General features: G+C 56.6%; 1 protein-coding gene across 1 annotated transcript; it reads left to right on the top strand.

Moving 5' to 3' along the window:
* Nucleotides 1-995: 995 nt before the first annotated feature.
* SLC6A17 (solute carrier family 6 member 17) lies at nucleotides 996-24407 on the top strand. The gene is made up of 12 exons (XM_075115302.1): nucleotides 996-1446; nucleotides 9211-9618; nucleotides 13065-13222; nucleotides 13517-13643; nucleotides 14352-14533; nucleotides 15626-15736; nucleotides 16745-16986; nucleotides 17677-17869; nucleotides 18238-18430; nucleotides 18623-18782; nucleotides 19331-19493; nucleotides 19910-24407. Exons 2-12 carry the CDS (start codon nucleotides 9333-9335, stop codon nucleotides 20276-20278), a joined length of 2184 nt encoding a protein of 727 aa, XP_074971403.1. The 5' UTR covers nucleotides 996-1446; nucleotides 9211-9332; the 3' UTR covers nucleotides 20279-24407.
* The last annotated feature ends 1883 nt before the right edge of the window (nucleotides 24408-26290 follow it).

The raw sequence follows: 26290 nt of genomic DNA on the forward strand, positions 1-26290 counted from the left end.
TAATAAATTTCATCAGGTGCTGAACCAGCAACAAATTCCTTTGAAAACTCCTTTTCCCCACCAGTAAAGCAACCTAACAGCCCCCTGGCCTTCCTGATTAACCCAATTAGATGTTTTCTGAGGGCAGGACTCTCGGCAGCACTGAATAAAAGGGGAGGGCTGATCTTTACAGGTGTGACTGGGCTCTCTGGTAGCCACACCATAGTTACTGCATCAAGGCAGCCTAAGTGGCTGTGATAAATTAAGCCTGTCTAAGAACCTGGCTTTGGGGTTTGCTTGCCCTGAAGAGCTGTTTGTGCAAGGGCATTTGTGCCTTCGTCCTGATAAAATACCTGGTGCTGCTATATCCCACCGTGCCCTGTTGGGATGGGGAGTGGGGCCCTTTTGCCTGCAGAATTTCACCACTGGTATTAAAGGTGGGTAAATAAATGGAAACACCTCATCCTCCAAAGCTGGCTTACACCACTTGCTGAGCCTCCTTGCAGTCCGTGCTGCTCTTGGGCTCAGCTTTGGCATGAGAGGGAACTGGTGTGGCTGGAGATGCGGTGTCCTCCGAGCCCAGTGTTGGGTCTGGGGTCCCCGAGTGTCCCTGGGTTTTGGGCCAGCCCTGAGCATCGCTGCCTTCAAAGGCCAGGCTCCAGATTTGCCCCCAAGTTATGGGGGGCAGAATTTGGGTCCGGACTGCTCCTTCTGTTTCCCTTTGTCCCTCCGTGGTCTGAGATAAAGCGACTCCTCTGAGATAACCTCTAATATCTCAAGTTATCCTTGGAGGAGAGGGGTGACCACATCTCCTCCCCTTGCCCAGGGCAGAGCCGCAGCAGGAGGGCACCTCCGGGGCTGCTCTTTTTGCCCAGGGCGGACATCGTAAGCGGGATTTGCTTTTCCCCACAGCACCGGCGGGTGGGGGGGGCAAAGCCGAACACCCCCCCCCCCCCCCTACCAGGACTCACTGATTTTTATTTATTTATTTTTTTAACGCAAGAACTCCCCCGGGAGAGGTTCGGGGGGGGTGGCCCGGCACCCCAGCTTTGACGTGCAGCCCTGGTGACTCAAGCCTGCGTCAGGGGCTGCGTGTCCCTTTTTTTTTTTTTTATTTTTTTTTTTAATATTTTTCCCCTTTCTTATTGCTTTTCCTCTTTTTTTTTCCCCCCCTCCCGGAGCCGAGCGGAGTTACCTCCCCTCCGGAGAAGCGGAGCGGGGCCGGGCCGAGCCCAGCGCGCATCCGCCGAGCGGTGGCTGAGGGCGGGGGGGGAGGACGGGAGGGAAGCGGCCGCCCGGTGCGCAGCCCCCGCCGGTACCGGCGCAGCTTCTCCGCCGCGGAGGCAGCAGCGGCACCCGCGGCCCGGCCCCGCCGCCCCTCCCCGGTACCGGGGCGGGGGAAACCTGCTCAGTCTCTCCCGGGAACGGGTCACTCTCACCCTCCCCGGGAGCCGCCGCAGCGCCGAGGTAAGGCTGCTCCCTTCGGCCCCCACCGGCACCCCTCGGGGGGGGGGGTGTCCCGCTCCTGGGGGTCTCCCCGCCTCATCGGGTGCTTTGTTCGCCCCCTCCCCACCGCTGCTGTCGGTGCCTTGTGGGGGGAAGGTGCTCAGGGCTAAGCGGGGGGGGGGGGGGGGGCGGGCACACCTAGGTCTGGAGGTAGCAGGCATGGCCCTAAGGGTGGTGGCATCTAGGGCTGGGGGGGGCCTTTGGAGACAGCAAGCGGCTGAAGCCACCCCGAAGAGGCTGGGGGTAGCTGCCGGGGGGGTGGCACTGGCTGCCCGGCTCGGGTTGGTGGGGGGCTCATCCCCTCCGAGCCGCTGCCTGTGGATGGGCAGAAATGCAGCTTCCAGATTGACCTTGACAATAACATTGGGAGAGGAGAAAGCATTGGGCTGCTTTGAGTATTTCCTTGCTGGCCCCCGAAGTGTTGGGGGGGTTATTTTTCCTTCCCCCACCCCTTTTTTTTTTTTTTTTTTTTTTTTAAATGCTGCTCCCTGAACGTGGATGGCTGGTTTTGAGGCAGAAAAATGGGGCTTGGGGTCCTGGTGTCATGCAATTCTCAGTATCGGGTGTGGGGAGTTCTTATTCCCTTCTGTGCATTTATTGCATCGCTGGATGTGCCCAAAGGTGTGTGTTTCGGGCCGGCGTCTTGGCCAGGTGCAGATTTGTATCGCTGTGAGGACGCGGGGCTTAGACCAGCTAAGAATTCTGGTCCCAGCTCTTTGTAAAGGACCCAGAAGGTGAAATCCTTCTGCTTCTTGGATCGTGCCTTGCATCTGAGGCACCTGAGGTTTGAATCCATCAGGAGCTGATGCAACTATTTCTGGTCTTGGTGGGGAAAAAAAACCTGAAATGCCACAGCAGCTGAGCTATTCTGGGCAGGGCGTAGAGTTTCTTGCGAATATCTCTCTGGAGGTGTTGGGACTAGGTCAAGGAACCTGGATGGTGGTTTGACTGCAGCTCAGCTGCTTGGGAGGGAAATAAAATGTGGGTCTGAGCTGTCCTCCGGGACTAATTGGAGACGGCTCCGCTGAAGTCAATAGGAAGTAAAAGGGTTTGGTTTATGTCTGGAGTGACTCCACTGCTACTTCAGGCTTGCACAGAGCAGGGAATCTGGACTTACACCACAGCTGAGCCAGAGTCACGAGGATCAAATTTACCCTAGATCAGGACCTACGCACAGCCAGACTAAACCATTGCCTTGGGAGGAGAGGCTCTGATTTTACCCCATCCCGGGTTGCATTTGGATTTGTTTGTTTACAAACATAGCAGCAGCAGCTTCATGAAATACAGTTGGGAAACGCACAGCTTGTAGAGGGATTTGGATGCTGCCCCTTTTGCTGCCTTTTAGGGTGAAGCCGGACTGGTTTTGGGTTTGGTCACTAACCTGGAGTGGGTGAGTTAAGAGGGATCACTGAGATCTAACTGGAAAAATATCATCTGCTGAATCAAACAGAGCCCTGAAGGAATCATATGATGGTTGGCTTTGATACGGTGTCACACTACTGCAGCTGATATATGTTTTCATGCTACTAAATGAGAGATGAAAGGAGACCATATTTGATGAATCAATGGGCTCATACAGTTCGTGACAAACCCGAGTGCCAAGGCTTCCCCTCCTCCAGGGCTGTTGTGTCTGTCTCATGACCCATCAGCAAAACGGCCCTTTCCGAAGATTTCTTGGCACCTATTGAAGAAAAGAGTCTCTATAATGTCACAACCTGCCACAGGGCGTAAAAAACCTGAGCTGGGGCGGTGGGAAATGCACCCACCTCTGGGGTGGAGCAGGTGGCGGTGGCTGGGGTAGCCCCACCTCTGCTTGCCTTTATAGGAGCTGGGGGTTATTTATAACATCTGGGCGCTTTTGCTGGCGAAAGCCACTTAGGTAGGTGTAAGACAGAAGCGGAGGCAGCTCTGATTCATCAGCGAACGTGAACCGCTCCTGTGTCATGATGCTAAGGCAGGCCTGAGCGTTTGCAGGGCAAGGACACGGTGCAGAGCACCTCCGGCGGGGAAATGCCGGGTGCGTGCCGCTGAGCTGCTCTCAGCCCCCCGTCGGGGCTGGGAGCTTGGTTTCTAGTAAAGTTTCTTGCGGGTGCCCTTGTCCTCAGGCACCCCTGTGCTCTCCCATCTGCTCATGGCGACTCTGTCCGAAGTCTGTACGTCTCCACACGTGGGTGTAAGGGAGGGAGCACACAGGGCTGCGGCTCGGCTGGTGGGACTGAGTCATCTCCGCCGGGCGGTGAAAGCCTGCCGCTAATTAACAGGGGTCGTTTAAAGAAGGGGAGAGAGGGAGCAGCCCTATCGAGCCCAGATGGTAAAAACCTTCCCCATGGAGCCAGAAAGGACGAGCAGGGAGAAGCAAGGCCTGGCACTGAATAGCTTTAAGACGGAGGCATCTTGGACTGGCCTTGGCTCGTGGAAGGGAGGTTTGCATGACTGAGGCTGCAGAAAGGTCCTCAGAGCAGGGCTGGGGGGATCAGAGCTGCAATGCTTCTGTGTTGGGCAAAAATCTCTTCTCGGGGCTTTGAAGTGGAGTTTGGATGCTGCTGGGAGGGTCCTGCCCTTGATTTCTCATGCCTTGTAGGCGTGGGATACCTCCCAGGGGACCCGCTCTGCCAGGGCGATCCCTCTCCCATCCCAGAGGCACTCCTGACCATGGGGAGCGGCAGGTAGGGGCCTGGAGTTGGTTTTCTTGTGATTTGGTCTCAAAGCTGGGATGTGCAACCAGGGCTCCTTCCGTTTGCTGCTTGGCTTTGCAGTGTATGGAAGGATGACGGGAGGGATGCTTGTTCTCCCCCTCTGCCTCTCCTTCCCAGGCGACCTTGGATCCGTCCCTTCCTCTCCCTGCTTAAGTCTCCCCCTCGGCCCTGGGTGCAAGGTTTCCCTGGCCCTGTGTGTGCTGGGGAGGACAGGGAGCTGCAAATCGATGCTCGGATCTTCCAGCCCAAACCTGACAGTGGCCTTCCACCTCCTGCAATCCCTCTGTGCCTCTGGCCCCTTTGCTCTTCCCTGCCTTCTCTGCTCTGTGGCGTAAACTGGACCTTCCCTGGCCTGGTGAGCTGAATGCTTTACCAGGAACATCTTCGTCCTCTCCTTCAGGAGCTGCTGGGATTTGCCTGGAAGCTGAGCGCAGCTGGGTCACAGCTGAAGGAGGAGAGGTGGTGGGGTAGGGAGGGACCAGCAGAGAGCCCCTATGGTTTATACGTTAATTTTGAATTCACCTGATCTCAGCCTGTGTTTTTTCCTGCCTCAGTTTCCCCTTTATAGACCCAAACAGGGTATAAGTGTAGGATTTGGACACAGGAGAGGAGAAATCTCCCCCCATGCCCATCCTTTGGACCCAGAGCATGTTTGCTGCTGGAGGCTGCTGTAAATCCCCATCTCCTCCCCGCCTGCCTCTGTGCTCCTTGGCTGAAAGCTTTGCTGACACGTTTCTAGCCTGCTTTATTGCTCCCCAGCCGCCTTCCTGAGAAAGCAAGGATGGGCCAAGGCAGGACGCGTGGCTCAGAGCATCCCTCCTTCGCTGAGACATTCGTGATGCTTTGGGCAGGACTGGGCTGGGGGATGTGGTGCCCTCAGCTCCCAGGGGTCTTCACTCATCCCAAATAGCAGCTTTTCCCCAGTGGGTGTTTCCATCTCCAGCTGTAATCAATGGGAGCCTCCAGGCAGGGATTAAACCCCCTGGGTGTAGCAAAGCAGGAGCTTATCCATCTCTGCCCCTTCCCTGGATGGGATGAATCCAGCTTGTACCACAGCAAACCATTGCCATGTGGCTCCGACCCACTGGAGTGGTGGCTCCTGAGCTGTCAGTGCAAAGTTATGGTGGTCGAGGCCACCTCTGTGTCACCTGGACAGGGGGACGTGGGTGGGGGATTGCCGGTTGGTGCAAGCAGGAGCCCTGAGCTCAGCCAGTGGGTCTGGTGTGGGAGCAGGGCTCAGGGAATGGTGGTTGCTTTGCGTGGGGGCTGAGGTCCTGCAAGGGGTTAGACATGAAGGCACCCACTGGGGACCATGAAAGTGGGAATCCGGTTCAAGGAGGTACCTGGGGGCACCAAGAGGTGGGGGGATGCAGGAGGTGAGTTATCCCCAGGGACAACCCAGTGATGCTTTCCCCAACACCCCTCCTCGTAATGCCCTGCAGGATGTTGCTGGCTGCTCTCGACTGTCCTCTAGAGACAGGGGCACCATCCTCAGCACAAACTGATCCTTTCCCTGGTCCTGCCATGGGAAAAGCCGTGGTCCCTCCCCAAGCACTCGCATGGGAGGCATCAGCACGCATTTTACCTGGGAAAGGTGGTTGGTGCAAAGGCAGCCCTGGTCCGGCAGCATAAGTGAGGTTATTACAAGCCGTGGGCTCTGAAAGACCCTGATCTGTCTTCTAAAGAGAAAGAAAAAATGCACATTTAAGAAAATTAAGGTCATGAGGGCTAAGTAAACAAGCTGAATCTCCATCTGTCAGTGACAAGGGTTTTCTATCTCTCTTCAGCGCGGAAAGCTCCTGGTTGTCAGCTGATCTGCCTTGTCCTTCTTGCAGTACGGTCGTTATTTTTGGCAGATGAATTTTTGATTAAATTCCCTTTTCAATCAAAGAAATGAATGGAAATACCTTTCTGAGATGGATTTGGACTGTGCTTTCCAGTCTGAGGGGTGCAGGCCTTGGGACTGATGCAGAATGCTGGGGAAATTAGTAAGAAGGGCCCTGCTGACCTCACTGTTCCCTGGATCAGGTCCCTGTGCCATGTGGGTCGGTGGCTTCATGCTGGTTCTGGCTGTGCTTGTCTGACAGTGCTGGCAAGGGCTGTGGGTGGCAAAGGTTGGGTGTGCTCACGGCGTCACTGCTGGGAACGGTCCTGTCTCCTCTGGGCAACACCGTCATCACCAGGCTGGGGCTGAGCCACCTGGGAGACAGCAGGACCTGCCCAAGCAAGCCATGGGGACGCATTGACAGCTGTGCCGGGATCAAGATTTGGACCTCTGCTGTGGTTTTCCCCTGCTCTAGTTCAATTTGGATGTTCCTCCCATGGGGAGGAAGACTTGTACCTCTGCTCCTTCACCTTCATCTCATCCTCCAGTGCCATCTCATCCTAATGCCTAGAGAGCCCTTGTCCTAGCCTCAAAGAGCAGCCAAACACCCCTTTTGATCCCTAAATCCTCTGGGAATGTTGCTGTCTTGAGTGTCCTCGGGGGCTTTGGAGGTGCTTGAAGAACCCTGCTCCTCAAGGGCTGCTGTGTCCTGCTGCCTCTCAGCTCCTAAGGATAACGATGGAGGGGGCCTAAACTGAGGAGGGGGAGAGTTAGAGATCCAGAGAGAGATGTTGTGGGGTCTGCCCTGACCCCATCGCGCTGGCCTGGCTCAGCACCACCTTCCCTGGAGCCGGGCATCTCCCAGGCTTTGCTCCAGGGAGTTGAGCAGTTTGGGTGGCCTCGCCGTGGGGCACTGAGCTCTGGGGGCTCGGCCAGCAGATCCTTGGTCTTCTAGGCTCTATCCCTGATATAAAGAGAGACTTTAGCCCCTGAGGCTGAGTCCTCCTGAAGGTCTGAGTCACCCTCGCTCAGAAGGAGCTTAAGTGGCTGCTGAGCAGACAAGGAGCAGCAAACAACTTGCGGGTGATTCAACCAGGTCTGTACTAATCTATACAGAGCCTGATCCAAAATCGATGGAAATCCCAGTGAATTCTGGATGGGGCCCTTCCCTACCTGTCCGTCCCCATCCCGGATAAGGATGCTCCAGCCCCGGGCACCACGTGCTGGTAATTGCCATGCTTGAGCCATGAGCGGTTTACGTGAATGAACCCTCGCCAGGAAATTAAACATTGCTGGGCCAGGCTTGAAAGAATAATTCAAACGGCTTCTCCGGAGGAGCCGGATCCAGGAAAGATGTGGAGCCGACACGGTTGCCTGGCAACGGATGCAGCCGACAGCCGAAAATAGCTTTTCTAATAGGAGCGGGGCCTGGTAAGCGGGGACCTTTCTTCAGGGGTGAAAAATCACCAAGGTGAGGGTGAGGGAGGGTGAGGTTTCCTGCTGCCGATGCTTTGCTTCCCTCCCAGGTCGGGACCGCGGCGGGATGGGCTTTGGTGCCTGGGCTGAACCCGCTGCTCTGGAAAGGTTTGGGGTTGTGGGCTTTGCTTGGGGCTGAATTGGGTCAAAAAGATGGATGTTTGTCCAAAGGAAAGAAGAGCTGGGGTTGGATCTGGAATAACGTGAGGGAGTTTTCCTTCTGCTCGCCGAGGGGGGGACAGTGGGAGGTCCATCCTGCATCGCCCACCCTGTATCCTGGTAGAGACTGGCTGCCCACACAGAGGCTTGGCTGCCAGCAAGGGCTGCGATGATGGGTCGTTTGTGCAATGTCACCTGTAAGCTGGGTCTTGGATGGGCTTTGAACTGAAGGAAAAAGCTCCCGGGGTGAGGGTGAAACAGTGCTGTGGCCAGGCTGGGGTGGGACAGGTCCTTGGGCATGGCACCATCACTCTTCCAGGGGCTGGTGACCAGCCTGGTGTCCCCTGGGAAGCAGGGATGGAGTGGAGAGAAAAGAAGCAAGTGTGGCCTTTTGGGAGAGTCACTTTTCCAAGAGGTGTGTTTTCTTGTGGGTTTTCTGTGTCTTCTCCCCAGCTGGTGAAACTCAATGGTCCCAGCTGGGGTGGGAGCTGCCAGTCCGACCCCAGTTCTCCCAGTATGGTGAGGAGGGACACGGTCCTTTCCCATGCTGGGGAGCCCCAGCCCAGCAGAAAGGACTTCCCTGATGCCCCCAAGGTTTTTGAGGTGGGGGTGAGCACTGTGGGGCTGAGCTGGGTTGCGGGCACCCCCTGAAAGGTCTCCGTGGAGGATCGCTCCCACAGCCGAAGGAGTCCCTGGTGCAAACATGTAGCCACCTGTTTGCAAACACACCCTGCCACACAACTCCACTCATCACCACACTGGCAGTGAACCCACGCCCCCGCCCACGCTACCTTCCATGGGTCCAAAAATGACCTTGCCTGTGCCCATCCCTGCCCTGCACCTGTGGGATCTGGTGCCATCGGTTCTGGGAATGAGGCAGTGGGGAAAACTGGTGTAACTGTGTGGATGCTGTGGGACTGGTACAGCTGCCCCCGGCCAAGGCTGGCCCATGATGATGTCTGGGAAGGTGCTGGGATCAGGAAGATTGATGGCTTTGCCTCAGCTGCCGCTGTTTTGCAGCCGTTATCTGTTGTAAAGCTGCCTGGGAAAATTTAGCTGCAATCTCCCAGGCTTTTAAGTCAATCCTGATAATGTGCAGGGGTGGAGAGATAGCCCAGACATTTGTCACTGTCCCCCCAGTGCTTCTGAGCTGTCGTGGGGCTGAGGCCGGGCTCTGCCAAGGGGGCAGGAGGGCAGAGCCCTGGCCGGTGCTGGGTGCACTGTCAGTCCTCACCAGTGCTGCTGGCCTGGGAAACAGGGTTGTTGGAGGATAAAAGAGGTGTCATGGCGATGCGATTGGTTCCATCACTTGTCACCGTCCCCTACAGCCCAGGGAAATTCCCTTCCGTGGGTTGCGGGAGGATCTTCTCCATAAGTGCTGAACTAGGGTGCTGCTCCTGGTCCGTCAGTCATGGAGAAGGGGTTCCTTAGCATCCCCCAGCCCAGAGGGAGGTCCCCAAGGCATGGGGTGATGGAGACCCTTCTCCCCCTTGTGCTGCTGCTCCCACCGGGACACCCGTGGGCTAAGACAAAACCAACTCATCCCCTGTTGATGCCTTCCCCACCCAGGGCCTGCTGATGAAGAGGAGGTGAGGCCGGAGCTATAGCTCACACGGGTGCTGTTCCCTGTGGGACACTCATCTTCTCCCCTCACCCCATCCCGCCCCCCGGGGCCGCGTGGAGCCATCCCGATGCCGAAGAACAGCAAGGTGACGCAGCGGGAACACAGCAGCGAGCATGTCACCGAATCGGTGGCCGACTTGCTGGCCCATGAAGAGCCCGTGGACTACAAGTGCAGCGTCCTCAACGTGACGGGGGAGACCTGGGACAAGCAGAAGGACGGAGAGGACGAGCTGGATGCGGAGAACCGGCCGGCATGGAACAGCAAGCTGCAGTACATCCTGGCGCAGATCGGGTACTCCGTGGGGCTGGGCAACGTCTGGCGCTTCCCTTACCTCTGCCAGAAGAATGGAGGAGGTGAGAGATGGGGCAGGGATGGGCTCAGCCCTTGGGGAAGGGGCTATGGCCCAATCCTGTCTCACTGCACGTCGGCATGTGGATCCTGGGGAAGGACGGGGGTTATTTGGGCTCTGAAGGAGGAAAGGGGCCGCTAGGAGATGCTCACCGCTACGCCTGCATCAGTGCCAAAATGCAGGAACCTCCAGGACAGCCCCTTCCTAAAGGGTGTCTGCCTGCCTGCTCCAAAGTCAAGGCAAATCCCAGGATTTCTCACTGTAGCCCCCAATTCCTGTTGGTGCAATTTGGGAACTAGTAGAGGGGGAAAAAAGAGAGTACACTTCCATTTCCCCAGGACCTGAAGCTGTGTTGGGTAGGCTCCAGCCCCTTCCCAAACCCTTCTTCCAGCCAGCCCGTCCTTCCATCCCACCACACACCCCTCCTTGGGCTTCCAGGAGCAGCCTAGAGGGCCAAGTCTCTTCCAGCAGTGCTGAGACCTGACACCCTTCGTAACACCGATGGAAGGGCGGGTTGCTCATCAGTAATCCAAACCCAGCCCTTGAGGCCTCTCCCCAGCAGCACGACAGGGAGCAGCCCCTGCCGAGCAGCACCGAACGAAGCCGGGATCAGCCCAGCTTTCCGCTCTCCCCCTTGCACTCGCCTTGCTCCCGGCGCTACGCCGTTCGCCATGCCCCCAGCCCCGGAGCAGGCAAGCCTGCAGCGCTCTCAATAATTAAAACATCTCTGGTGTCATCTTCACGATGAGTCATTCTCCCAAACGAAGACCTGTGCAGTCAGCACTTCCCACCCCAGGGCTGCTCGCACCCCCGTCGCCTTCCCGGCTGGGATGGCACACGCTGTGCCCGGCTCCTGCAGCCCAGCATCATCCCAGCCGCTGGCACACTTAGCTCCTGGTGCCCTAGTTCGGGTCCAGGCGAGACGCGGTTTCGGTGCAGCACAGCTTTGCCCGGTGTGTTCACCGCGTTGCAAGGCCGATGGGGGGGTGTGGGGGGGGACTCGGCGCAGCCTTGGGTTGCAGCAAGCACGCGCAGGCGTTGCAGGGCTTGGATCCTGCGCTAGCTGCATCGCACGTGCCGGTGTGCGTGTGCGCCGCACGCAGCGGGGAGGGTTGCATGCGTGCCCCGAAGGAGGTCAGAGGTAAATTCAGGGCTGGGATAGATCGATATGGCGCTGCTGGCTCTGTTACACAGCTCTCCGCATCTGGCCTCTGACTTCCAAGCAGGTTTTCCCAATGAAATGAGGTTGGGAGCCAGCTCAGACCCAGAGGTTGGCGATCCAGAGTCCTGCTTTTTCTGTAAGCACCTCGCTCAGCCGTGCCTCAGTTTCCCCACTGGCAGAGCAGTCAATAACTAACTGTAATTAGTGCAATGAATGAAAATGTCTCAGCTTATGCTGAGGTCTCTGCTGCCCTGTATGGTTCCGGGGCTTTAGCCTCGGCTGTCTCAGGTGCCGGCTGACAGGAGGAGCAGCTTCTGTTCCCAGGCTGGGATTCATCCTGGTATGTTCTCTAGCAAACCCGGGGCTGAATTCGCTGTCTGTATGTGGGGAGCATTAAGCATGTGTTTTTAGACAAAAGGCCAGATGGGATGTGAAGTGGGGACGGGGAATTGAACCCACAACAGCCCTGAGACCCGCTGCGCCAGAGGAGGTGGGTGCGCGGGGTTTGAACCTGGCGGCTCGGCCCCGACCTGTGGTGGGACACAGGGGTGCTGACCCAGGCAGGGACCAGGACAAGTGGCTGGTTTTAGTTGCTCCTTGCTGTCTTACAACATCTTCCTGCAGCAGGTCTCAAACAAGGCTTTACAAGCTGCCCCAACCATTGCCCCAATTTTACAGATGGGGAAACTGAGGCAAGGAGCTGGGAACTGGCTTGAGCAGCAGATTGCTGAGCTTTCCTGTGCTTTTTCTTTCGGCCAAGTGGCATCATCTCCCCTGTCCTGTGGGGAAGACACTGATTTTCTGCCTCTTCTTCCCACTGTGTTTAACCTTCTTGGCCCCCAGCTGGGGTTCCCACCGGGCTGTAAGGCTGGTGCCAGACAGATAGATGCGGGAGCTGGGGAGTGAGGGACAGACCACTTCTGGGTGTGCTGAGCAGCCCCTGGATGTGGTGGCGGCTGCTCCTTTCTCTCCTGCTCCCCAAACGGGTGTCTGCGGGGGAGAACGGCTGCGTGCTGGTAGCAGGATGGGCTGGAGCCAAATTTCCAGGACTTGGTGTGCCGGGAGCTGGCACCGGCTGGCAGCATCACCCGCCGCGCTTCTGTGCTGGTGCTGCCGAGCGTGGCGATGCACGGGCATGAGCTGCTGCCCATCTTTCCAGAGATCACAGGAAGAAAGCCTCCAGAATTGGAGAAATTTGCCTCTGAATCTGTCCACCTGTCTCATGCTCTGTCTGTCCTTAGGTCAAGATGCAGATGCCAAGGATGGCATTGCAGAGATGGGACGCTCGTGGTCCTTCCTGAATTACACCGGGCTCCAGCTCTGCCCTGCTCTCTGCCTCTCCTTTCGTCCTCCTAATTGCCCTGGGCCGCTGCATCTTTATTTATCTCCCCACCTGAACTGCTTCACAGCACTGCTGCTCGGAGCAACATCAGCTGCCACAGGGGCTAGGGGGTGGTGGCTGTCACTGGGGCGTAACCAGGGCATAAATCCAGCTGGGAATTTGCCCAAAGCAACCGGGCTCTGGCATGTGCCTTTGGATCGCCTGCTGCCCCCCAGGAGTGAGCCACATGCTCCTGAGCCCGGTCCTCGGCCCCTGGCAGGAGGTTGGAGTAATTCATCAGCCGGGTGCTGCAGCGTGAGTCATCGCATCCTTTTTGGTCATTTGGTTATGCTTCAGGAACCGCTAATTTCTCTTCGACCTCCTCAATTAGGCAGAGATTAACCGAGTTTCTAATCTGAGCTGTTCCTACCCCTACCGGAGGACCTCGCTCTGTGCCAGGCAGCACACGGTGCAGTGGATGCCGCTGCCGGGGATGTGGGGGTATCTGTGGGGGGTGCGTGCCGGTGCAGGGGGCTTGGCTGTGCTCGGACATGCGCGTGCAGGCAGGACCGGGGTGAACAGGAGGGCTTCTGTGTGTCTGAGATGGCCAGGAATGTGTGCCTGTCCCCATGGGTTGGCTTATGGAGGTGCCTCCTTGTGCGTAGGGTGATGTTCCTGTATGGATGCAGTGTGTCTTTAGGTGTGTTGGGATCTAACCCACGCGTACCCACGCTGGCAGGGGATGTTGCACCCTTCTCTTCCACGCGCATGTGTTTGTTCCTCTCCGTGACCATCTTCTCTGCTGCCCAAGCACTGATCTGCATTCCCTGATCCATTGCAAATGAACTGATGGACCAGGCAGAGCCTGTCCCAGCTCTGCCCTGCCTGTCCATCCCTGTCTGTCCATCTTTGGCTGCATGAGAGCAGGCAGAGATGGGTCCATGATGAGCTTTCTCTCCTCTGCCAGGTGCCTACCTGGTCCCGTACCTGGTCCTGCTCATCATCATCGGGCTCCCCCTCTTCTTCCTGGAGCTGGCGGTGGGGCAGCGGATCCGCCGGGGCAGCATTGGCGTCTGGAATTACATCTGTCCTCGCCTGGGGGGCATCGGCTATGCCAGCTGCCTCGTGAGTGCACCCATGGGTCCCCTCAGACCCCCACCTTGGGGTGCGTGGGACAGCTTTGCAAGCTGCAAAGTTGGGGGGTGGCCTAGAAGCAAATCTTGAGGGGTCCTGTGCGGAGGTTCGAGAGGTCAAGGGGAGTTTTTCCAGCTCCACCTGTGGGTTTAGGGCTGGGTGGGAATGGGCCATCCCCTGATCCCAACAGCCCTGCTCCCCCCGGGTCGCAGCCCAGCGGGAGGTCTGTTGGGGACAGTGTCACTGCCCTGTGGTTTCATACCGTGTCCTCCTTCCTCCCCCCAGGTCTGTTTTTTTGTCGGCCTCTATTACAACGTCATCATTGGCTGGAGCATCTTTTACTTCTTTAAGTCCTTCCAGTACCCTCTTCCCTGGAGCGAGTGCCCCATCGTGAAAAACGGCTCGGTGGCCGGTAAGGGACAGCCGCTGGTGCGGGGCACAGCTCGGCTGGGAGGGAGCAGCTCCCAGGGAAGGGGGGCTGTGGGACGCTGGGGACCCCCAACATCTGTAGCTATCACAGGATGGGGACACCAGAGGTTGAGGTGTCTGCCGGGGCACTGGGTCCTCTCCGGTCCTGCTGCCTTGATCATATGGAGGTGTTTCCCTTGGGTTGGAGGAGTCTCTCCCATGCTCTCCCCTGGGGGTCTGTCCCCACTGATGGGATCTGATGCTAGTTTGGGGATCCGGAGCTTGGGTGTCCAGGCTGCCTTGGTGCCTGGGGCCAGGGTCTGACCCAGGACCACGGAGGGAGGCAGTGAGAGCCAGGCAGGGCTCACCTGGCTACTCTATCAGTGCCCAGCTAAGATGCCGATGGAACTAATGGTGTTTATTAGTATCTGAGCATCTCCTTGGGGTATTCTGGGAGGTTTTATATCAAATGCAAATGTCTCTCCCTGTCCTTAACATCTTATTTTCACTTGGCAATGGCTTTATGTCCTGTCTTTCCTTTTTCTTGCTAAAAATGAGCCCCATTAATTCCCACCCCTTAGCTCCCAGGGGTGCCTGCCTTCCCTGGCTGGCTCCAGCAGGTCTTTGACATTCATTGGTGTTCATCCCCTAAAAGATGGTGGGTGCCTCTCCTCTAGCCCCCTCAAGCTCTCCTGCCTCTGCTTGGTTGTAGTTGTGGAGACTGAATGTGAGAGGAGCTCGGCCACCACCTACTTCTGGTACCGGGAGACCCTGGACATCTCCAACTCCATCTCGGAGAGCGGAGGGCTCAACTGGAAGATGACCCTGTGTCTGCTGGTGGCCTGGAGCCTTGTTGGCTTGGCCATGATCAAAGGCATCCAGTCCTCGGGGAAGGTGGGTATCGGTGGCCACCTGAGCCTGGCTGGGGTGTGTCCTCGAGGCAAAAACCTCCTGTCTGGACCATGCTCTCCTGCCCTGATCTGGGGTGGCTGGAGGATGCTGTGTCCCCTGGGGGATGCTCACACCCACTCCAGAGTTGGGGCCATCTCTGGGGAGATCCAGAATACGATCAAAAGTGGGTGTGGGGAAGAAGTTTAGTCCAGCTGACACCTGCAGCAATGGCCCAGGGCTGAGCCACATCAGGCTAGCCAAATTGCCTGCCCAGCCCCTGCATTTGGGGGCTGACAAGTCTCTGATCCCGTGGTGCATGCCGTCTTGATGGATGCTTGTAGGATGTAGGGGTGAGAGCTAAGCCCGCCTTCATGGGGGGAGCACCAGGACTGCACCAGGAGAAGCAGAGCAGGGAGGAACAGAAAGCTGTGGGGGAGGGATGCCATTAGCTTGCAGAGGCCGATGACATTTCAAGCAAGGCTGTGTAAGCAGGGGGGTCAGATGCAGAAGGGTATGGTGTCCTGGGACACTTGAACATCCCTGTCTCCAGGTGTTCTCTGCAAAACATCTGGTGCATTAGCAGGTAGCAGAGGGTGATGAGACCCCTGCCCCGCGGCTCCGAGCGTGGGGCGGTGGGAGTGAGCTGCAGGAGCAGGGCCACGGCAGCAGGATGAAGCCCTATCCACATCTGCTGATCGGGGCGCTGGGAACATGCCCTGTGCCGGGAAGCAGCTGGGGCTGCCTGCAGCCCTTGGCAGGTGCTGGAGGGAAGGGGTGGGGTGGGGATGCAGAGCTATCCTTCCCTTGGGCTCCCCCAGGCACCAGCAGTTTGTGTTTCAGGAATTTTCTGAGCCAACGCTGGCATCTTTGCATTCAGCAGATTTTTTTCTCTTCAGTGTGTCCAAGCACTTTGCAAATCCACCTCAGCTTCAGCACTTGTAGCGTCCTGCACTGCCTGAGGAGCAGACCTCGTTTTGGGGAGGGTAACCCTCCCTCCTCACCCCTGTTGAGCTGTCCTTGGGTTGGATGGGGAGGCGGCTGAGCTCAGCGGACAGTAAACGACATTGTTCCCCGGTTGGATCCCTCTTGCCCTAGGTGATGTACTTCAGCTCGCTCTTCCCCTACGTGGTGCTCGTTTGCTTCTTGGTGCGGGGACTTCTGCTGCGTGGGGCGGTGGATGGGATCATGCACATGTTCACACCCAAGGTAAGAGTCTCCAAGCCCAGCTGACTCCAAGCAGGTTCTCATCCCGGCTGGCCGCTCCCTATTTTCCCGTATGCTCCCTACCCCAAAAACCAGCCCAAACTACTTCCGAGATCCTGATACATGGTCAGGATGTGCCAGCAGCACCCTGAATATGGGGTATGACCAGAACAGCCGAGAACCTCGCAGACTCGCCACCCTAGAGCTGCTCTGAGCCTTAGCACCACTCCTGTCACCTTTGGGTGCCCGGATGCCAGCGTGGGCGTGTGGGGGGTGCCTGAGGCGATATATTTAAAGACTTAATAGGAAGATGCTGGCTGGCAGCAAAACCTCTGCTGGTGGTATGCATCCATTAATTAGCCAGCTAATTAATTAATTAAGCAGAGATGTAGATGAATCGGCTCAGCCGGCGAGGTTGTTAGAAGATATTAATTATGATCTCTTGATGAATGGTGCTCGGAGGCCTCCCGCCTGCAGCTCTGGCTCACAGGAGAGGCAGGATGTGGCTGGGGGGACAGGAGGTTAAACAAACCTGGCAGCCAAGACGTTTGATTTCACCTCCGAGGCGCTCTGGAGGCAGGAGATGGCTGGAGGAGGATGGAGACCCATTGCTGGGTGGCGCGTGGCTCCCTTGGGTGGGGAGATGCGGATGCCAGCTCTCCAGGGCAGCTGGGTGATCTGGGAAGCAGTGGGGCTTTGCACTGGGAGATCAGACACACAGCTTAGGCTCTGGGGCAGATGGAGCACCCATAGACATGGCCAGGTCAAACCTTTGCCTGCCCTTCTCCATGCCTCAGTTTTCCCCACTGCAGGAAAGAGAAGAAGGACCTATGAGTGCTGGGTAATGCAATTATTTGACCTACCGATTGTGGTTGATCAAAGCATGCCCATGGTTGTTCCAAAACCAGCCCGGGTTGTAGGTACCTCAGCCTTTTAATTTAGCTCTGGCTCCTTGGGGTGAGTTGTGAGGCCACCAAAACACCTAACTACTTCTTCTGTCTCCCCTCCAAGCTGGACAAGATGCTAGACCCCCAGGTGTGGCGGGAGGCAGCTACGCAGGTTTTCTTTGCTTTGGGCTTGGGCTTCGGAGGAGTCATCGCCTTCTCCAGCTACAACAAGCAGGACAACAACTGCCACTTTGATGCCACGCTCGTCTCCTTCATCAACTTCTTCACGTCTGTCCTGGCCACCCTGGTTGTGTTTGCTGTGCTGGGCTTCAAGGCCAACATCATGAATGAGAAATGCGTGGTGGAGTAAGATTTGCTTTTTCTCTGGGCTGGGCAGGTCTTTGCTACTCCTGGTCGTGGTGGGTCTGGAGGCAATAGAGTAAGTGGTCTGGAGGTGGGTGATGCTGTGCTTTGGTGGGCCCAAGTGCCTGGTGGTCAAGACCTGTATCTCCAGAGATGTCCCATTGTAGCTGAGGGAGTTGGGTATTCAGCAACTCCAGCCTAAGATCCAGCCCTAAGATGGGCTCTTAGTCTGCAAATTGGGAGTAAATCCAACATGTCTAGTCAGATCATCTGGGTTTCCCAGTTTCCACTGATCGTAGGGTGCATTTGTCTGCAAGGTTAGGGGAGCTGTTGTGCAACAGCAGCTGGAGGAAGGTGAATCTGTGTACCTAGTATTATCTGTAGACAGTAAGCTGCATCCATAAAAATCCAGGCCATGCAGTGTGGAGACCCAGAGCAGGAGATAGACCTGAGAAGGAAGTGTGAAGAGCCCAGTGCCTGGTGGGCCCCCATCTGCATCCTCTGTCATGTGGCCTAACGCAATGTTTACTTACTCCTTGGGAAAGTGCAAAGAGGTTCTCCGACTGAGATCTGGATAACGTGACCCAAGGAGGTTCATCCTGTCTGGGCCAAAGGGTTTGCATGGTCAGGCCCCAGCATCCACCCTGGGAGGAAGGGGACATTTCTGGGTGACCAGGCTCTGCTCTCCCTTAGGAACGCTGAGAAGATCTTGGGCTACCTGAACACCAACGTGCTGAGCCATGACCTCATCCCACCCCACGTGAACTTCTCCCACCTCACAGCCAAGGACTACAATGAGATGTACAGGGTGATCATGACAGTGAAAGAGGGGCATTTCAAAGAACTGGGCTTGGACGCCTGCCTGTTGGAGGACGAACTTAACAAGGTACCTGGTGGCACTCCTAGTAGGACCAGACGGTCACCTACCCCATTGCCTCTCCCTGATAGGAGCTGCTCTGCTTGTGTCACTCTTGGCACATGGATCTGGAAAACCTATTTTTAGAGACCCTCCAGGGAAAGGGATTCCCTGTCCCTGGGGTCTTCCCCAGCATACAGTGGTCCTTCCTGGGGTGGGGTCTGCCCATAGCAAATCTAGCAGGGTCATCACCACTTCCAGGCTGGAGTACCAGACTGGATTTTTCTTTCCTTGAAGAGTAGTGGTTTGGTGAGAGAGACCTGAGGCATGCAGGGACTTGCAGGCTGTGCCCGTGATATGTTTCTTCTCAACTTTTGGTCCTCTCTCCTCCTGAACAGTCGGTGCAAGGAACTGGCCTGGCCTTCATTGCCTTCACAGAAGCCATGACCCATTTCCCAGCCTCACCGTTTTGGTCTGTCATGTTCTTCCTGATGCTGATAAACCTGGGGCTGGGGAGCATGATCGGGACCATGTCAGGCATCACTACGCCCATCATCGACACCTTCAAGGTGCGGAAGGAAGTGTTCACAGGTGAGGTCTTTTTCTCCTGCAACCTCCTGGGGAAGGGGTAGAGGGTCCCCTTTGCCCTGGGGAGTCACTCCGGAAGAGCGTGGACATAGTGGATGTGTCCTGAGCTCTGCTAATGCAGGGAACGGACCTTGTAGTGGAGGCCTTGGTTCCCCTTGGGGTGCTCTGCTCACCATGCCCGTTTGCTCCCCACAGTTGGTTCCTGCATCTTTGCCTTCGTGGTGGGACTGATCTTTGTGCAGCGTTCTGGGAATTACTTTGTCACCATGTTTGACGATTATTCAGCCACGTTGCCGCTCACGGTTGTGGTCATCCTGGAGAACATCGCTGTGGCCTGGATTTATGGCACCAAGAAGTAAGGCATTTGTGCAACAAAATGAATTACTGTGCTGTAACTCCTGGCCAAAACCACCCCCTCCATCCGCTCTTTTCCATATGACTTTCCCAAGGAGGCCAGCTCAGATGGAGCAAATGCTCCAGGGGCAGCTACCTCATAGAGGCAGGAACTCAGTTCGCTGTGATCCCCTTGCCCTGCCTTAGGTGTAACCCAGCTCCAGGGGCAGGTCCTGGGTTATCTACTGTTGGTTGTGGTGCTCTGTCACTTGTGATTTTGTCTGAGGTTTCCAGGTCTTTCTGGAAGAAGACCTTGTTCCCCCCAGTGCCTGTTCTTGTTGTTCATAAGTTGGCCAGAGCAAAGGAGGGTCCGGCTAATGCTCAAATGACCTTTTCCTTAGGAGGATCCCAACCAGTTCTACAGGCTTGAGGGACACTGAGATGCTTGCCTGGATCAGCTGGGTGGTTCTTCAGGCTCTGCCTTGAGCATAGTTGACAACAGGGGCTCCTGGGAGGTATTTTCTCACTTGAAGGTGGGAACAGCATGGTTCCATCTCTTCTTCTTGGCAGGTTCATGCAGGAGCTGACGGAAATGCTGGGTTTCCGGCCCTATCAGTTCTACTACTACACCTGGAAGTACGTCTCTCCCATCTGCATGGCCGTGCTCATGACCGCCAGCATCATCCAGCTGGGAGTCAGCCCCCCAGGCTACAGTGCATGGATCAGAGAGGAGGTGAGCACAGCTCCCTTCCCCAGAGCCATGTCCACCCCAGGTCCAGGCTGAGCCGGGAGCAGCTGAGAGCTGCAGACTACCCTGCTCTCCACAGGTCTGCTTGTTTCTCCTCCCCTCTCCTGCTGGGAGACATCCTGCCTGTGGCCGCTCATCCCCTGCAAGCAATCACGTTTGTCCATGCTGCCCAGAAGTCTCCAGCCAGCTCTGAAGTTTGAGCTTGGGTTTTGGTTTGCTGTGTGCAGGACCATGTCCTTTTCCTTGATTTGAACCCACCTCCTGATAGCTTCATGTGATGCCCCTGAGGATGAAGTCTGGCAGGAGGCAGCAGGAATTGCCTCGCGCGTAGGAGGCGTTGCACCAGGTGTGCATCACCTTTGCTGTAACAGCCCCTTGATACTAATATCTGTCTCTTTCAGGCTGCAGAAAAGTTCCTTTTCTACCCAACCTGGGCCATGGCTATCCTCATCTCTCTGATCATCCTGGCATCCCTCCCTCTGCCTCTGGTCTTTATCCTCCGGCAGTTCCACCTCGTGTCCGATGGCTCCAACGCCCTCTCTGTCACCTACAAGAAGGGCCGGATGATGAAGGACATCTCCAATTTGGAAGACAATGATGAGACCCGCTTCATCCTGAGCAAAGTGCCCAGCGAGACCCCGTCCCCCATGCCCACGCACCGTTCCTACCTGGGTCCTGGGAGCAACTCCCCCATGGAAATGAGCAGTGCCCCCAACGGACGATACGGGAGTGGGTACCTACTGGCCAGCACCCCTGAATCCGAACTGTGATGGTTGCCTGCCGACCACCCCCACCGGGAGAGGAGGTCACTGGGGAGTGGATCCTGGCTGTCCAGGCAACAGGAAAATTTAATTAATAAGGAAGATGAAGAAGAAACCCCTCTTAAAATCGTAACCAAAAGCAGCCATTTCTAAGATGACATCTGGAAGATGGGATTGCGGGAGGGGCAGGACTCCTCCGACAACCCTCGGCTGAAAGGCAGCATCCCCCGGGCTTGCCTTTGGGGAAGGGAGGAGGAACAAGAGACGCTGCAATCTTTCCAAGAGTTGTTCTCCATGCAGCTCAAATCTGAAGCAAAGAATCTCTCTTTTCTAAGCAGCTGATGGTTGGAAAAAGGACCTGGTGTCAGGCGGAAAGTCAACCGTGCTTCCTCCTGTAACCCAGTGCTCTTCCCTCCCCATCTGTTGTCGTTTAGGTGGGAGGAGTCATGGCCTTATTCCAACGAGCACAATTAACCATCGATGTTCATAGCACAAAAAGGTGCTGTTGTTGTCACCATCGTTGTTGTTGTTGTATCTCCTGTAGGTTTTTATAGCTGTGGACACACCCAAATAACCCCCAGATTTTGACCAGGGTTGGCGGGGAGCAGCGCAGGGCTGGCTGAGGCGTTGCAACATGTGAGACAGTGGATGGTGGATCCTTGGTATCTGTTTTGTTACCACCAGCACAGGGACAGCGTCTGTGGGTTGTTCTGAGACACGGACATGTCACGTCCGTGGGATGAAGTGGTCAGCATGCTCCGTGGTCAGGCGGCTATTGTGCTGAGTGGCAGGAGGACCTCTGAAGTGAGGGCGATTTGGATGTGTAAGCGTGTGCGGGGTCTGGGTAGGGTTACCCTGATGGGGGCCAAGAGCGCTCTCCTGGAATTATTCCTGACATGTGGGATGCTCTGCTGAACCAAAATCCCTGGCGTTGTGATTGTTTCCTCTCGCCACTTGCTTTAAATGTCCCAGAGGGACAAGCAGAGAAGCTGTGGGGCGTCCAGTCCTGGTTTAGCTCTCAGGAAACCACCCCCTGGCTTACCTCCCTTGCACCCACCAGCTGAGGTGAGCTGGACAGTGATTATCTCTGGACATATGTCCTCATTTCTCATAGCTTTGAGCCAGGGGGTCTGCATTGCCTCCTATTGCATCTTCATGGGGGCTCACCAGCCTTCGGATGGGGGTAACCAGCTCTTGGGGACAGCAAGGGTCTGCTGAGCAGCAGCAGTGCCAGGTCCCACTGTCCCTGCTAGCCCTTGATCCAGGCTGGTGAGCCCTCGTTAGAGCCCAGGAGCCTCTATCACACCCGCCCATGTTATCTGGGGACCAGATTAATGTGACCTTATGTTGTTTCTCCCCATGCTATCTAGGAAAGGTTGGGATCTCCCAGCTCAGAGTGTCTCCCGCTGGGACTGAGGGTCACTTGCTTGACTCCTATATGTAGCTGAGCATTTCTGGCAAGGGTACCAGTGTTGCGTGGCAGCTTCCTCCTTTCCCCATGGGGACAAGGGCACAGCGGCCTGCTTGCAGCCTCTTTCCCTCTTAGCTCATTGTTACAGCCTCCTAAAGCCAAGGCAGCTCCTCATCCTTGGTCCTGCTGAGCTTAGATCATGCATGATGGAATTTCAAGCCAGGCTGAAGGCCAAGTTTTTGGGTGTTTGCTCACGAGCCCTTCCCTCCTTCGCTCTCCTGTCAATGGGTTTTCTTCCACCTTGATTCTTCTTTCAGCTGGGAGGCGAAGGCAGAAAGTACCTGGTCCATTCACTACATCCTTGACTTCTCAGCATCCCTGGGGCTGGGAGGTCCCCCACAGTGACATTTCTCTTGTGGGTTGTGATCCTTTGTTTATAGTCCCTCTCCATGGGCTTGGCTGGTGACCTGGAGACTCTTCCTGGACAATTAGCACAGGCCTGCCATTAGCCACTTTTCCAGGGGTCAATGGAGGCATGGACTGAAACAAAGCTCTCAGTCTTTGATGGCTCTGAGAAGCACCAGCCCCGTGTGGTCAGGATCAGTCATGCTCTTGTCTCTCGTCCAGCAGTCCCCCCTTCACCATCTCCCCTGCCTGTGCAGAGGGACATAGATATATCCCCACCCCATCATCTCCAGATGGGAAAAGCACAAGAGCCATGGCACTTTCCCAACATTAGGCAAGACGTTCCCTCCCATCTCTTATTTCTCCCTCTGTCCCCAGTTTCCTCCACCCAGCCAGCAAAGCAGAGGATGAGCCAAATCGTTGCCCAACACCACCTTCCTGATGCCCCTGAGCCCGGGGGCCGGATTCCCACCATAGCTCCCATGGAGTTAACGGAGCAGGACACCTCCTGTAGCCAAAGCGCTTAGTCCCATCCGCTCCCATGGCGTGATGCTCCTCGAACCCTGGGGGGAAGGATCCGGCCCTCCGTCTCTCCCATCGCCATTCCCAAACCAGCCAGGGAGGTGTTCGCTTTCCTCCTCTCTTCTTGCAGCGTCACTAAGAGACAAAGTCAATAAGAAGGTAACAAAAAAAAGCTATATTATATATATAAAATATATACAGAGAGAGGAGATGGAATAATAACCTAGAGATTCTCTATTTCTATTGTATATTTATTCTGTAAATGTCACTGTAAATGCTGTTAAATGACAAAACATATTCCAAAGTGGCCCGTGACATATTTTCATTCCCAGTGCTGTACAGATCAATTCTCATTGTATATCGGGACGTATTTTTACCTTTTTATTTCTCGTGCGTGGTGGGTGGCCGTCCCCCGCCCAGCCCCCGGGGGTCCAGCTGCCCTGGGGATCCAGCAGAGAGGAGGAGGAAGAGGAGGGACGACACCTTTATTTTTATCCGTGGAAATAACTGTATTTCTTCGTGGCATTTGCTCGGTGTTAGACACAGGGTGTTGGGGGGTGTGCGTGCGTTAAATTTTAAGTGATCCGTGTCGTCGCCGTGTGAGCGTGGGCGTGTTTGTCCGTAGGTGCCGTGCGTGGGGGTGTGCGCGTGTGTGTGTGCGCGGATGTGTTTTGTTTAGGATTCACTTCTCGCTGTACTCGGTCACTTTTGGAGCCTGTGTTGGGGGTTTCTCCCGCTCGCCGGGGCAGGCTCTCCCTCCACGCACCTTCTTGGGCTCCCGGGCTACGGATCGGGCCTACCCACAGTGGCTTTTAGCCCTGGAAATCACTCTTTTCCCTCTTTTTCTCCACAGAGGCACAGGGAATAGCTACTAGTTGTGAGCACAGGCACTTTTCGGTTTTCCTCCAGGCAGTGAGAGAAGGAGGGGGGAACCGCTGCCGATATTCCTCTCCCCCCACATCAGCTCCCAGCCTGGATCCTGTTGCTTGCAGCAGGACAGTGTCCCTGGCTGGGGGACAAGTTGGTGCTGGGTAGATCAGGAGGGGTCAAAACTCTGTCCCCTCTCTGGGGACCGAGCTGGGGACGGGTGACGTGGGTCTGGAGAGGGGTTGGCTGGTGCCGAGGGCAGGAAGGAGCTTTGCAGGGGGGTGCCCACCCCGTGACGGCAGTGCTGCGGGTCCAACAGTGCCTGCGGTCACCATAGGGCTGGAGCTGGGGTGCTCTGACCCCGAGCATCAGGCTCTGCTGCTGGTGCCGTGGGTGGGGGCTGGAGATCCTTGGCCTTGGTGCAAAGCAGAGGGGATGGCTGGAGCTGGCCATACTCTGCTGATTTGCACCGTCCCCGGGTGTCCCGTGGCCCCTTCCCCTCAATAATTCCTCTGAAACAGCCCCTGCTTCACCTCCTGGCCCCCACCCAGACCCTGGCAGGTCACGTTAAACCCCAGCACCTCCCTGGAGCAACTCCCACTGCCTTCCTCCTGCCCCCCACCCTTCCCCGAGCCTGGGTCGCACTGGCAGGAGTGGGGAGCCGGGCCAGGTGGCCGGGGTGGGGGGCGCACGGCACGGCCCGGGCAGAGCCATGGCAGCACGCGGGATGCGGCCGCTTCCCCTGCGGCCAAGCACAACGCTGGCGAAAGCCTCCTGTACAGGTAAAAGCACAGATCTTGTAGTAACTTGTCCCATGTATCCTCGTAGCCGGTGTATTTACCACGCGTGCTGTGCCGGCCAGACTCCTCGGCAGTCGAGAGAAACCCTGTAACAGCTGTAATGGAGTCTGATTAAAAGTCTCTTCTTATCAAATCTCTTCTCACCAAGTCTTTTCTCTGCCTCTCTTTCCTTTCTCAGGGTGGGGTTTGGGGTCTCTCTGAGGTTTGGAGTCGCAGGCAGCTAAAGCAATGGGCATTGGGGCTGCCAGCACCCATGGGCACCCATGACTCTCTCCTTTCCTGTCCTGTCACCCCTGTCATCCTTCTGTCTCCCTTCATCCCCTGACTCCCTCCCTCCGCCCACCGTCAGCCCTGGTAAGGGGCTTGCTCAGGGCATGGCTGCCTGCAGGTGCTTCAGGAGCATCGTGGATGTGATCTTCCAGCCTGGACCAGTTCAACCAGTACGCACTGGCTTTACAGGGCACACGGACTGGTGAGGCGTAGCGTCTGCTCCTCTGTGCAATGCCCTGAGAACATTGCTGGTGGCTTATCCTGACCACTGAGGGTACTGGGAGTCTGGACACCCTCCCTGGAGAAGAACCAGAGTTTTCTATCAGCCCCAGGTGACTTCAGCTGCCAGATATTAGCTCAGTAACAGGCCTGGTGGGGAGCAGAGCTGCTGCTTCCCTTCCTTCCTGTCTTTTGTAGCTTGTTTGGCTTCTCCAGGGCTGATCCAGCCCCGGGGAGCATGAGGAAGGGGGAAGGAAAAGAGGATGGATGGGACCAGCTGAGATCTGCCAGCACTGGGGATGCCATTGGGGTACCACTGCGGCTGCGAACCGAACTCGTCCCCCTGCGGTGGCAGCCACGTAGGAGCAGGGCAGGTGTTCTGAGCACCTCTGCATCGTCTGGAGATGTCAGGGTAGGACTGGGGCGAGCTTCTGCAACTGCGGCTGGAGGAGCAGCACTGCCCGCGGTGGAGGCAGGAGGTGGCTCAGGGGTTATCTTTGCCCAGAGTCCGTCCGGGACCTGGCTCTGGGGATAAACATTCCCTGGGTGGTGATGAGAAGAACAGGACAGGTAGGGCAGCTCTGACCCCAGCGCAGCCCCTGTCTGTGGGAGCACAGGAAATGCTCCCAGCTCCTCCTCATCCTCAGTGAGGTGGCACAGAGGGGGATGCAGGATTATGGGGCCATCGCCCATCAAGCCTGGCTCAGGGTGGTGCCCAGGGCTCCGCGGTACCCACTTGTGCTCACTGCTGGAATGAGCTGTCTGGCCTCAGCCTGCCCCTGTGCCCCCACTGCCGTGTGCGCTGGGTGGCTCTGGGCTTGGGAAGAGACTCAGACCCCAAACCCAGTGAGATGACGTGTGTCCCCGCTGCTGTGATGCTTGTCCCTCCCCACCATGGAGGGACCTTGGTTTATCTCTTTTTCTTCTCCCAGCGGCTCTGCGGCTGCTTTGGGATTGCAGCTATTGTATGGGTCTGGGTGAGCCGCTGCTGTGGAAAAGCCCAGTGTCAGGGGGGCGAGTGGGGCAGGATTCAGCTCCAGCCACCCCGCAGGGGGCTGAGATGGGTCTGGGGGGCCCAGAAACCCCCAGCTCCCAGTGCCAGGGGCTCCCTGCAAAACCAGTGAATGAAACAAACTGAAAAGGGTGATTCTGACCCTCGTGGGGCTAGAACAAAGACTCAGGGAAATGGGCCCACGTGTAAAACTTAAGCCAGATACACGCTTTTAAAAGAAAATATTGAATTTCTCATGACAGTGAGGCAGGGAGCCTGCAGATCCTGGTGGGAGGGGAAGGCTGGTGCTGGCAGATGGAGGGGTGGTTTTTGGGTGTCCCATCTCAAAACAGCTCTGGACCAGGGTACGGACGCATGGTGGAGCTGCTGACAGCAACATCTTGCCGTGGTTCCCCAAGCACATCAGGAAGAAAAATGGAGACAGTTGTCCTGACTCTTAAAGACGGGGAAACCGAGGCACGGCACCAGCTCATAAACCGTTCCTGGTCATTCCCAAGGCAGACAATCCCCACCAC

The sequence above is a fragment of the Phalacrocorax aristotelis genome, chromosome 21 (assembly GCF_949628215.1).
Source record: "Phalacrocorax aristotelis chromosome 21, bGulAri2.1, whole genome shotgun sequence".
NCBI classification, from domain to species: domain Eukaryota; kingdom Metazoa; phylum Chordata; class Aves; order Suliformes; family Phalacrocoracidae; genus Phalacrocorax; species Phalacrocorax aristotelis.

Bases quoted from the DNA above. Each gene is read 5' to 3' on its own strand.
- SLC6A17 (XM_075115302.1), top strand. From the start codon at position 9,333: ATGCCGAAGAACAGCAAGGTGACGCAGCGGGAACACAGCAGCGAGCAT. The intron at 16,987-17,676 runs GTAAGATTTGCT...GCTCTCCCTTAG, and splicing joins AATGAGAAATGCGTGGTGGA to GAACGCTGAGAAGATCTTGG. The intron at 18,431-18,622 runs GTGAGGTCTTTT...TGCTCCCCACAG, and splicing joins GCGGAAGGAAGTGTTCACAG to TTGGTTCCTGCATCTTTGCC.